This window comes from Nelumbo nucifera, chromosome 3 (genome assembly GCF_055504915.1).
Source record: "Nelumbo nucifera cultivar China Antique chromosome 3, China Antique-T2T, whole genome shotgun sequence".
Lineage (NCBI taxonomy): Eukaryota > Viridiplantae > Streptophyta > Magnoliopsida > Proteales > Nelumbonaceae > Nelumbo > Nelumbo nucifera.
The window spans coordinates 103956047-103968115 of record NC_142651.1 but is presented as its reverse complement, the minus strand read 5'-3'; the positions used below and the strand labels follow the sequence as shown (position 1 = coordinate 103968115).

At 41.1% G+C, this 12069-nt stretch overlaps 2 protein-coding genes across 6 annotated transcripts in view; both read right to left on the bottom strand.

The window, feature by feature from the left end:
• Positions 1 to 4912, bottom strand: part of GEX2 (gamete expressed 2) — a 58318-nt gene extending 53406 nt beyond the window's left edge. Inside the window, exons 1-3 of one of the 5 annotated variants that reach the window (XM_088900028.1) lie at positions 4425 to 4912; positions 3849 to 4181; positions 2396 to 2734 (exon numbers count right to left, since the gene is read on the bottom strand). In XM_088900028.1, the coding sequence (XP_088756154.1) occupies positions 2396 to 2734; positions 3849 to 4181; positions 4425 to 4509 (757 nt within the window). In that variant the 5' untranslated portion in view covers positions 4510 to 4912. The remainder of the gene's footprint in view (positions 1 to 2395; positions 2735 to 3848; positions 4182 to 4424) is intronic. The other 4 variants (XM_010261186.3, XM_010261184.3, XM_019198029.2 and 1 more) reach the window with 4 other exon arrangements.
• Positions 4913 to 8710: 3798 nt separating this feature from the next.
• On the bottom strand, positions 8711 to 11766 carry LOC104598903 (large ribosomal subunit protein eL18x). The gene is made up of 5 exons (XM_010261190.3): positions 11610 to 11766; positions 11447 to 11536; positions 11227 to 11355; positions 10921 to 11103; positions 8711 to 9079 (listed from the first exon to the last, which is right to left on the bottom strand). The coding sequence occupies exons 1-5, from the start codon at positions 11610 to 11612 to the stop codon at positions 8921 to 8923; spliced, it is 564 nt and encodes a 187-aa protein (XP_010259492.1). The 5' UTR covers positions 11613 to 11766; the 3' UTR covers positions 8711 to 8920.
• Positions 11767 to 12069: the final 303 nt, after the last annotated feature.

The following is a 12069-nucleotide window of genomic DNA, read 5'->3' as shown; positions in this document are numbered from 1 at the left end:
AAAAGTTAGGTCACATTCTTCTTTTCTTTTTCCCTTTATTAGGTTGGCTATATGACAGGTTTATGGCTTGACACTTGCCCCTACCTGAAGAAGGGAAAGGGAACACAAAGCCATTTTAGGCCCAAGAAATGCTCCCAAGAGTATGATATTTAGGTGGGATTTATCTCTTTTATAGTGTGATGTGACTCTATGTATTGGCAGTGCATCCCCATCAAACCCTAACCCAAAATAAGACGTGGCCAAAGGTGTAAAGGGCCAATATCCAATGGTGGCCCTGGCTAGCCTTGGGAGGGGTAAACTGGATATGGACCTTTTTGCACAAAGTGGTCACTCCTAGACTTGAACCTGTGTTCTCATGCTTGCTAGCCCAAGATTTTACCATCCCACCAAGAAATGACCCATGTTCTCACACATTGTGGCCAATGGTGTGACTCTTATAAAGACTACCCTTCATCTCTATTCCCTTCGAAAAAGTAGATAATTGATTAATATAAGTGGGAAGTAGGAAGTTTAAGTATTCAAAAGAACAAGAAGAAACAGAGAGTCCAAAAAACAATATATCTTTTATAAACCCAGTACCCTTTCATTTTCTTCATCTGTTGGAGATAGTATGCCATATTGTGTATCCCATTTTGTGTGGTTACTATCTTGCACCTTTTCTGCCTTCTTTTTGTGCAATAAAGTTCTGCTCTTGTCCTAACTATCAATCATTTATATTTAATATTATATTTTCATTTCATATTCATCCTTCCCCTAACCAGCCAACTCCTTATTAGCCTTTTTCATCCCAATCAATCACCTCATTTCTCTCCAGACCAATGTTGCTAGACTCAGACCGGACATTAAACTGTTTTTGTTACTGGATCGCAGATCAGATGATACAAGCACTGAGCTGACCCAGTGACCCATGTGTCATATTCAAACAATGTTATATATTGTATAATGTTAACATAAATAAAATAGTAGCCTTGTGGCTGTTGTCATTTACTTTCATACTTGCAATCAACGTTATAGTTACCTTACTTGCATTTTAACATAAAATATATATATTGTAAAAATATTATGATAAACAAAAGTATATACAAGGTTGCATGTGATTCAATGTTTGTATCTTAACTTTCAAAGTGCAGGTCCAGATCCCTTCAATATGGTTTTTGTGACAACAATGAATATATTGGCTCAGGTGGTTGATTAGAAACTGGTCCAACTGCCTTGTCCAATCCAAGTTTGACAACATTGCTTCAAACCCTTACAATTGGAAAATCCTAAAAGAACCATATTGCCTCCATTCAAATAACCCCTAATCTCTTCTATCTCTTCGGCATTCATCAGACATTCAGACTGATTCAAAATTAGTTTTTCTTGTTGTATTTTTCTAACTTCTCCCCATTTTAGTCTCACAAGTGTTCTGGTAGGCTCCTTTTACAGTAATGACCATCTAAGTTTCCCCATTCCACCAACAAGACTCCCCCAGATTATCTGTTTGTCCCTTTTTTCCTTTTATAGTCCTAACCTCCTTTGCTACTAGTTTAATACATTCAGTCACCTTAATCAATAGTCTTTTCATTTGAACTGCATTTCCTTTCAACCATTAACTTGTCTCTGAATTGTACTAGTTTTTTCACTTTGAAAATCCATCATCTAACTCTTGATCACTTATTTTATCCTCTCTTTTCTTCCATCTTTTACTACAAAGTACAAACTTCCAAAACCATAACCTATGTTGTGTTGTTACAATTTTTCTTGGAATAAATTTATTTAGGAATTCCTTTATTTCTACAAATTTGTAAACTAGTGGAATAGAAATATAACTTTTTGGGAGTATTGAATTAAAAGTTATTCTGTATGGGTATATTTTCAGGACTACCTATATCACTTATTTGTCTAGTTTTTTACTTGTTTTGTGGTGCTTTGCTTTAGCATTTAAGTAAAAGATTCAACAACTTGTTTCCTTTGATGCTTTCAGTTTTTACTTTTTAGTATGCTTTGCCTTAGCAGGTTTCTCAGAAGATTCAATGATTTTATTCCTTTGATGCTTGTGGATTTTAGTATACAAGAATTTGGGAGAACCCATTTCCTCCAAGCATGGGAAGCCTTCACATGGCTAGCAGAAGATTTGGGAAGCCTTGAAAGAAAATAATTAGGGAATTCAAGGAGTAAATCCTAACATAGCATCATTTGTGCTTCTTAAGAATAGGATATTCAAGGTTCTCCTCCCTCCCTTAAGAGTTAGGGAATTTAAAACCTTAATAATCCTGATTTTTACTGCAATCACTCAAAATACTGTAATGTTGAAATTCAACGGTGAAAATAATGGACACAAAAAGCAGATTTTTTGAAGTGCATTAACAATTAGTATATAGAAATCTGATGTATCTAAACTGAACTGATTCACCTGATTTCACCTTTAATGGTAAGGGTGAGCCAATTAAGCTTTGATTTTCCCCCTCTATATGTAATTTGAAGCTCCCTGCTATCGTAACAACAAATTCGACCACAAGATAACCAAATTCATTCCAATCCACATGAGTGATGTTAAGAGAACTTGCAAGGGAACCATTTTCATATAATGCAGTCAACATAAATTTATAAGAATAGGGTTCTGCACTTATTGATGAGATATTATTCCCAAATGCATCTTTTGGAAGTATCATAACTGCAGCTTTTGTTCCTGCTACAAACTCATTCACAATATCCGTCCATGAAGCAACACAAACAGATGGGTACATACGACCTTCAATCAGAGCGTACATGAAAAAAATTCAAAATCATTAAAATGTGGAAAAATGATTAAAATGAAAAAAAAAATCAACCATCAAGTTTGGAAAGGGGCTTACAATAAGAAACTAGCATTTTACTATTACAATATTTTTATCCCAATTTGGTGGCAAACCATAAATAGCAAAGTTCATGTTAAAAAAGTGAACAGATAGGTTTATATTCACATGCTCAAAAATTAGTCACTGTGATTCCATCATGCTTTAAATGTGTATTGCATCTCATGAGCACAGGCTAAAATGACATTACAATCATTAACGAAATAGATTAATACTCTGAAATTTCATGAGTTTTTAACATAAGAATAACCAAAGTGGCTTCAGTATGCTAATCATAAACATCAGTTACTCCATAATCTTGCTTTTCCATTTCCTTGGCTACACAATATCAAGCCTTATTAAAGAGCATGTAGTCAAAGTCAGACAAGAGATATATTGGCCATTGGAATAAGTATAAAAATAGGATAGAAAAATCAAATATTTTTTATATATTTAAATCTAAAGGAGTTATTAATGTGTAAGGCAAAAATAAATGTTCCCCATACAAAATTATTATAGTATAGTTTCGAAGTTGTGAGTCTTGTGACACAGCATGAAAATCATCAATTGAGTGGCCTTTCCTTGCATTAGAATGACAGTAATATCAATCACATATAAAACGGTGATGGTGGGAAAGACGATCACAAGAAAATAAAACCTTCCAGGTCAATTTTTAAATGTTTAAACGGGAAAATTAATAAGTTTAAACTTTGAAAAACACATACAAGAATGCTATACACTCATGAACGATGATAAGATTCAATGCCAAATTTACTGAATCGTAATGCATTATTATTAATAAGCTAACATTAGAAAACTGAAAACAGATAAATATCTTTTTTCCTTTTTTTTTTCCATTTGCAGACAAAAACCTCAGCTAACCTTACCTCAAATCAAACCATAAATATGGAAACAAATTGAGATTGAACTGTTCCACATCTAATTTTCTGCTCAATAGATAATGCCAGTGAAAAAAAAAAAAAAAACGAAACCTGAGTGGGTGTTACTGTTACAAATGGATTGAAATGGTACCTGGCAAAACTAGAAAATGAAGTGAGGAATCTGAAATTGCAAAATAATCATCGTTGATCATCACATTAAACAACCCAACCGTAATTGGTATGAAGGAAATACTCCAATCAGTACAATCCCCACCAAGTGATGAAAAGACACCAGATATATAGGAACTATTTCCGCTTTTCCCATTCACCGAGATTGTAAGATTAACTGGGTATCCGTCAAGAAGGTTCTCGCCATTGACAATATAGTCAAGCACTTTGATCTTGATGGTTGCTATATCACCAGCGTCGAATGTGTTCTTATCATCTAACCAACTAAAAGCAAATTTAGGCAAGGGTCTTTCAACTGCGATACATTTGGAAAAGATAAAACACAAAATCATAAAAATAGCACATACTTTACAGATCTATAAAAAAAAATGAAAATGCATTAGATTTAAGGCCACCAAACTTGATAGTCTTAACTTGTTAGCCTACGCAAGATTTTTAGAATTCATTAAATTTACTGTGTCTCTTCCACCTGAACTCGTGAAATCGTCTTCTGTGGTCTAAGTGTCTTGTTAGGCGAGATAGGAAGACAAAAACTTACCCAACGTACCTGACTCCGAAAGCTCGGTACAAAAGCTTGTAAAGAGGGAGACGGCGAAGACGAGAATGACTATGCAGAATCGCATTTGGGGTAGTGAAAGGGATTGGAGTTATGAATAACTATATCAGAATAGAGTATATGTATGGGGTTGCAGAGAGAGGACGGAGGAGGGAAGGGGACAAGCGAGTGGATTTGAAGTTTGAACCCGTTTTCAGGCAGGCAGTACCGCAGTAGGGAGAGGCAGAGGCTACCGCCTACCGGCTTGACAGTTGTTTAAAAAAAAGGCCGCCTCGTCTGATTTTTGAGCGGTTATTGACGGTTGGGTGGGAGGTTGGAGATTTGGAGGCGTAGTGCTGCGTGCTGCCCACTGTTGTCGCGCCTTTGTTCCTATCTCTATCTGGATGGATTATGGGCCTGCAGCTGCAGACTGCTGTTGGCCTGTTGCCTCGTATCCAGTTTAATTAATGGGCCTAGCCCAATGCGGCAATGCTGGTGGATTGTGGTTTGAGGTCTTACGAGTTACGACCATTACAATCAAATATCAACGAGACGCACTTGTTTTACGGTCTGACACAGGCTTAGCCTTGCCTATGCTTGGCAGGCTTACGTTAAGGGACATCACTGTCATTTTCGCCTGTAAGATTTTTGGGAGAATTGATGTTATCTTCAGGCAGACCATCAAAAGCTTAACGTACTCTTTGAGGAGGGGTGGTCGACCTCCTTGGGTGCCTAACCTTGGCACTCCTAGACCAACTTCCTTTGCGGGGTGGCCCTGGTTAATGGCTAGCATAGCTATCAGGGTTCCTCATGGGCGCACACATGCTCATGGGGACAGTGCATGGATCGGCACTACGCTACCAACACTCAAGGGAGGCTTGGCTAAAGCATGACCCTTCACCACGCCAGCCCCTTGCCCAAGCTGAATGAGTTATCTCGTTGCCCCTAGCGGACGGGTGTGTTCCGGCCCAAGCGGTTGCTTCTCAACATGGCACACAGGTGCCCATCATCATCGGCATACAGGAGACCCATCACATCGGTGCCCAGCCACCCCTTCGGCGCACAGTCGCCTCTCATTATGGTCGTCCCCCTTTAGCACATAAAAGGCACCTCCCATGGACCGGCTAGAGCCAACCGAGTGCCCCGGCCATGCGACTTGAGGTCATGATCCAATGCTACTGACCTTGGTGGAGCCATCTCATTGGGCAACTCCTAGCCTTGCAGCACACAAAGGCTTGCCCTGGCCTACCTTGGCCTGGACGCTGCACGGGTTTCTTCCGTTGTAGAACTACCCCCGTGATAATTGGTATCAAAGTGAGCTAGCAATTGTCATCGCAATTGCCAAAGCAGATTAGCCCAGAGCCAGTTGAAGCGGTAATCTCAACAAGCAGCATCGTGGGGTGCGGTCCCTAGGCACTTCCACTTGGGTTTGAGCAAGCAACATTCACATCAGGCCTGGTAAGAGGCCATTCATTCGTGTCCCCATTCCAATGACCCCAAAACAGCACCCTTGTGGGGGCAGACACATTGGTTGTTGTGCTCATGCGGGGGCAGACGCGTGAGCCTTTTCTGGAAGGCATATTGTGGCAGTTTGAGTGGGGGAGTGCCATGCTTCCTCATGGACTTCAGTTGCTGTTCATTTTAGTGAGTTGTGGGCAATGCGCCTACATCTTGGTTTCATGACAGATGAGCCATTGTTCCGTAGCTTTGTCTGAGGCACTACTAAGGTGGGGATAGCAATCCGAAATGGCAGTTCTGCACAAATTGGGTCATCGGTTGAAGCCACGATATTGGAATGATAGGAATGTGGGTACACTGGTCGTTGAAGCATGGCGGCCCTACACCGGCAATGCATTGGAGGACATGCTCAGCATTCACAAGCAAAACACTTGCAGCAGCGACAGCTCATCACAAGGCGAGTGCATGTTCGGCAACATCATGGGTAAAAGTTGCCACCACTCGCACACAAAGCAGTCAGATCTCCTTGAGGCAGCATCACATTGGGGCCCCTTCGGAGCGAAGATGTAGCCCGAACCGGCGAGGTGAAGTGTAGTTTCGAGGGCCGACAGAGCATAAGCCATGACTAGGTTTGAGTAACTTGCACACAGCGAGGTGAAGACCGCAGGCCAGCATGGTGAAAGGGTACACCCAGCACACATCGCCTATAGCAGGAGTAGACCTGTCACAGCGTGTTCGGTAGCACCATCAAAAAGCTATCGAGAAGACGGTCAAGCCTTGAGGTAAGATGATTCATGGGGCAGACCTTCGCGAAGCAGACACATTCAATTTCTTCGAGGGCCCTTCTCACATATTTCAACGGCATAGCCATTGCGCGGTTTGAGTAACCTTAACACAGGGGGTGAAGTCTAGGCAGGCCGGCATGGTGAAATGGTTCTGTCCCCATAAATGGACACCAATATAGGCGAGACCCGGGTTGGCCAGGCGAGCCCTAGAACTGGCACAGAAGTTGATGGCGCGGGACATAGACGCCCATTCACGGGAAGGACCTCGACAATGGGTTGAGTGGGGGAGCCTGTTACGGTCTGACACAAGCTTAGCCTTGCCTACACTTGGCAGGCTTATGTTAAAGGACATCACTGTCATTTTCGTCTATAAGATTTTTGGGAGAATTGATGTTATCTTCAGGCAGACCACCAAAAGCTTAATGTACTCTTTGAGGAAGGGTGATCGACCTCCTTAGGTGTCTAACCTTGGCACTCCTAGACTTCCTTTGTGGAGCGGCCCTGGTTAATGGCTAACATGGCTACCAGGGTTTCACATAGGCGCACACATGTTCATGGGGACAGTGCATGGACCGGCACTGCGCTACCGACACTCAAGGAAGGCTTGGCATGCGGGCCTGGCTCAAGCATGACCCTTCACCACGCCAGCCCCTTGCCCAAGCTAAATGAGCTATCCCGTTGCCCCTAGCGGGCGGGTGTATTCCGACTCAAGCGGTTGCCTCTCAACATGGCACACAGGTGCCCATCATCATCGACATACAGGAAACCCATCACATCAGTGCCCAACCACCCCTTCGGCACACAGTCGCCTCTCATTATGGCCGTTCCCCTTTAGCACGTAAGAAGCGTCTCCCATGGACCGGCTAGAACCAATCAAGTGCCCCGACCATACGACTTGAGATCATGATCCAGTGCTACTGACCTTGGTGGAACCCTCTCATCAGGCAACTCCTAGCCTTACAGCACACAAAGGCTTGTCCTAACCTACCTTAACCCAGATGCCACGTGGGTTTTTTGCACTGTAGAACTACCACCGTGACACTTGAGCACCGTATAAATTCGTGTCCATGTGAGGTACGTAAGATGTAGATTACAAATCTTACACGTGTGGCCTTTATAGAACAGAACCTCCCAATTCCCAAACGAGACACGTGCCATTTTAGAAGTCTTTGATTCAGGGCCTATTTGGTTCACGGTAATAGGGGGTTTAGAATTTAGATTGGGAATCGGTGATCATTTATAATATATTCAAAATTAAGTAGGAAATCGGTGATCACACCATTAATATTAACTGGATATATGGTGGGCGACCCAGCTATGGGCAATAGCCCGCTTTGTTGAATGTTGGTTGCAGAGAGGGATATTAACTAGCCAAATGAGAATCAATGAATCATGACCGGCTCGTCAACTATTTACTTCTGGTTTCTAGAATGCAGATTACGGCCAACATATTAAGATTCTGGGATATTAGCAAACCGTTCAGATTTCCGACATTTAAAATTGCACAGTTCCGACATTTAAAATCCCAAAGTTGTTTCCAAACAGGACTTTAGAATGCCCCGTACATCTAGCAGAAATTGTCCTGGGCCAACACCTGAAAACCTTTACAACTGTTTTCTCAATAAACTTGCTCCGAAAATTGTGACACTTAGAAATTGTTTGGTTTAGAGTAAAATGCAGGGAAAGGAAGGGAAACCAAACATAGCCTCTTTTTAAAGGTTTCCCTGTCTTTCCCTACCCCTTTTCCTTCAAACCAAACATAGCCTTTATTCAAATGACCCGTTGGAAAATACCGAAATAATCATATCTTTTTACACCAAAAGCAAAAAGACCATCCGGGAATGTGTTGAGTCAAGATTCAGCAAATGCAATAATTATTTCATGGATCTACTGGGGTTTCAGAGATATAAATCCCATATTCTTTTTTGATCGATAAAATCACATACTCATAGCCCATGTCAGTCATCCTCGTAGCAGACAAGCTAATAATAACAAGACTTCAGATAGAAGCAACATCAACAAATCTGAACATACAGTTAGCAGTCATTTTATGGGAAAAAAACTATGAATGTGTTACTGCCATTCATTTTCAAACTTGTCAAAGTTCAATTCATCTAGTTTAACTATCAAGGGCGAAAGAAAAGAAACAAACACCAGCAATAGATATCTAAATGACCAACAAAAATTGAACCACGACAGAAGGTAAATATTTGCCTCACTAATATCCCTACCTCAAGACAGAACATAATAAATGACTCAGACCCTAAAACCTCTGCTGTTCCTTCTCCCTCTGGCCCTCTCAAATTTCCTTCCCTTGGACCGCACATATGGTTTAGTGTGGCTGTGTGGCACACCAGGAGCCTTACCAAAGTGCTTAACTGCTTCACGAGCATTCTTAGGACCCCTGAGGAGAACCTGCAACATGGATTTAAAAAAAGGCTCAAAACCAAGCAACTTAAAGTAACCGTGGAAGATATTTTCCTTTTCTTAATCAATTAAACATGTTGCAAGTGACGGATCGAAAATAGCTAGGAACATGCAACAAAGGACATGGGTTGTAATAGTATCGTAATTTAATAATGGAAATGACGACACCTAAGAGAGCAAAATGGCAGAACAGAAATAATGTAATCCCCATAGAGTTGGCACAAGGCTTCGCTCAGTTGAGTTGAAAGTAATCAACAATTGAAAGAAAATGTTAAATGGACACTTTTCCCAGAATGGATCATCTGAAACACCCCTTCACATTATTCACATTAAAAACTACAGTAATTGAAAAGCATTAATTGAAAATACTTGAGGTCAGCTACATTAATCCAATCCCATCAATGTGCTCTACCAAAGAGCCATTATATTTCATCTTCCCCTTTTCTCTTTTAAAGCCTTCTAGCACCAAGCAACACATTCTCTGAGATATAGTCATTGTGCTCTATCTACACACAAGGACAAAGAATCCTTATCATTTCTCTTAATTTGTTAAGTTTAAGATAACTTTTGAGTATGAACACTTAGGGCTGCTTCATGAAATTATATATATCCATGGATCATGAAAGTGCTTATGTGAGAACTTCATCTAACATTTACTTCCACAAATCTTTTGAATCTGAATAGCTTTAGATTAAGGGCAAAATCATAGAACTGAGCCTCTAAAACACAGGATACATACAAGCGCCTTGGATCCCAAGGCTCAGTTTGGAAGGAGTAGGAATACAAATATGTAGAGTGCAAAACCTTACACTTTGTATTATTTTGTATGTATTTGTACCGTACATGTTTGTATTTGTACTCCTTACAAACTGAGCCCAAACAATATGTTTTCAGAACCTATGTCATGGCAATAGTATGATTAAATGTGCCTAGCACCACCAGAAGTTGTAGAAAATTAATTTTCATATTCTTGAAAGTTGAAACTTTTTATGGTCCCAGTATGAAACATGCATGTTTACGAGTTATTTCACGTCATTCACCTATGCACCAAACACTAGCAAAATGAATTCCGGAAACAAAATAATTGCATCACGAGATCCACTAAACAAGTCAGGCCTTCAAGTTCAATGATACATCAAAAACTGTCCAAAGTTACACAAGTAGAGCACTCTTAACTTCCACTAGAATTTCCCAAAGCAAACAAAATCCTACACACCCGCCTAAATGTTAAACTAAACACAAAGCATCTCAGCTATAAACAGACCCAAAAGCCTTGTTAAAAATAAAAAATAAAGAGTACAAAAGAAAACCATTCAGCGAAGAAAGTATCAGTCAATTGACCTATCCACCAAAAATACAAAGAGATCAACAGACGACTACCCAAAAAAGTGCAACCCCCAGTGCAAAGCATTCATTCTAGGGACGAGAGAACTGGTCGACGTAAAGGCTTGATGGACCATCTCCTAACCTACCCATTATCCTGCATTCGCCCAAGCATAATTTGGGAGTCTCCTACTTCCAAGCTAGAGAGGCCTAAGAAGAAACTCAATCGCTCCCCTTGAAGGAAAAAACCAGACGCACAAGGAAGGAATCTCCATCCCTTAATAGGCCTGCGGAGGTCATGACTCCCATTCCTGGCCTTCCTGGATTCCCAATTACTCAGCCGCTATAACCCATTCTGCTTATCTTGTCCAGCATCGAACTAACATTTTCGATATGTAAATTAAACTAATATGCCCAACAAATATCTAATGTCAACGACTAAGGAAGAAAACTAAAAAAAGAAGTAATGATGGCGAAGAAAACCAAGGATGCATTTAAGTTCATACCGTGTTCTGACCAAGAGGAGCCCTTAGAGCCAGCTGATCAAACGTCAAGCATTCTCCTCCCGCCTTCAAAATCCTTGCTCTTGCTGTCTCTGTAAACCTCAGAGCCGTCACCTTCAAAGCCGGTACCTCATAAACCCGAGTGTCGTCGGTGACCGTTCCAACAATCACCGCGATCTTATCCTCCTGAGAATCGCCAAGAGAAAAATATAGTAGTGAGAGGGAGCAGATATAAATGGTTTCGGAGAACCGACAAAGGGTTTCAGGGAAGATAATATGCAAAACATAAAAAAGGTGGGAATAGCCAACCTTTCCCTTCATGAAGCTAATCAATCTGGAAAGGGACATAGGAGCCTTGTTGACCCTGCTCATGAACAACCTCTTCAGTATCACCGCATTGAAGTTGCTTCCTGTCCTCCTTACGAGAAACCGATATAGCTGATCAAAGAAAATCCAAACAACATTCAGATGAGATGCACACAGGGAGAAAAAGAAAGAATATAAGAGAGGAAAAATCGGATGAACTTACCTTGACGAGTAGCTTGAGGTAAATATCATTAGATTTTGGGGCGGTTCGCTTGGTCTTCTTGCTTTTGCCTCCTGCAACTAAGTCGATACCCTGCCCATAATAAAAATGGGAAACGTCATTGACAGAGGCACTAATCGAAATAGACAGAGAAGGGGGAGAATACCATTGCTGCGCTGCTGCTGCTGCTGCCGCTTCTCCTCTTCTTCTTAGCCGCCGCGAGTGCTGATGGTCGAGAGAGGCTTTTGAATGAAATGGGAGAAGTGTTTCTAGGGTTTTGGTGATTCACTCATTTGAAGAGGTCCATTGTGGTCTATGTACCCTAACCACCACGAACTATCTGATATAGAGGCCCCAATACCTCGGAGAAAAATAAATCGGATTGATTCGAATCGTAGGGTTATGCTTTGAGATAAATAAGGTTTATATTTGGGTTTAGGCTTTTTTTAAGAGAGGTCGGTGTGGTTGCAGGTAAGCTCTTATTCTTGGCTGAGCTGTTAGGGTTAAGCACTTATTCTTGTTTGATCTGGCCTGACTTAGCTCGTGGGTTGGGCTTAGTTGGTCCTGGGCCTAAACCAACACGCACAACTCGAGCCAAGGGACAAATTATTGAAATCTCCCCTAAA

Excerpts from the sequence above, each read along its gene's own strand:
- LOC104598903 (XM_010261190.3), bottom strand. Across the intron at positions 11,356-11,446 it reads ACCTCAAGCTACTCGTCAAG|CTATATCGGTTTCTCGTAAG; the intron begins GTAAGTTCATCC and ends TTCTTTGATCAG. Across the intron at positions 9,080-10,920 it reads CTCCTCTTGGTCAGAACACG|GTTCTCCTCAGGGGTCCTAA; the intron begins GTATGAACTTAA and ends TCCATGTTGCAG.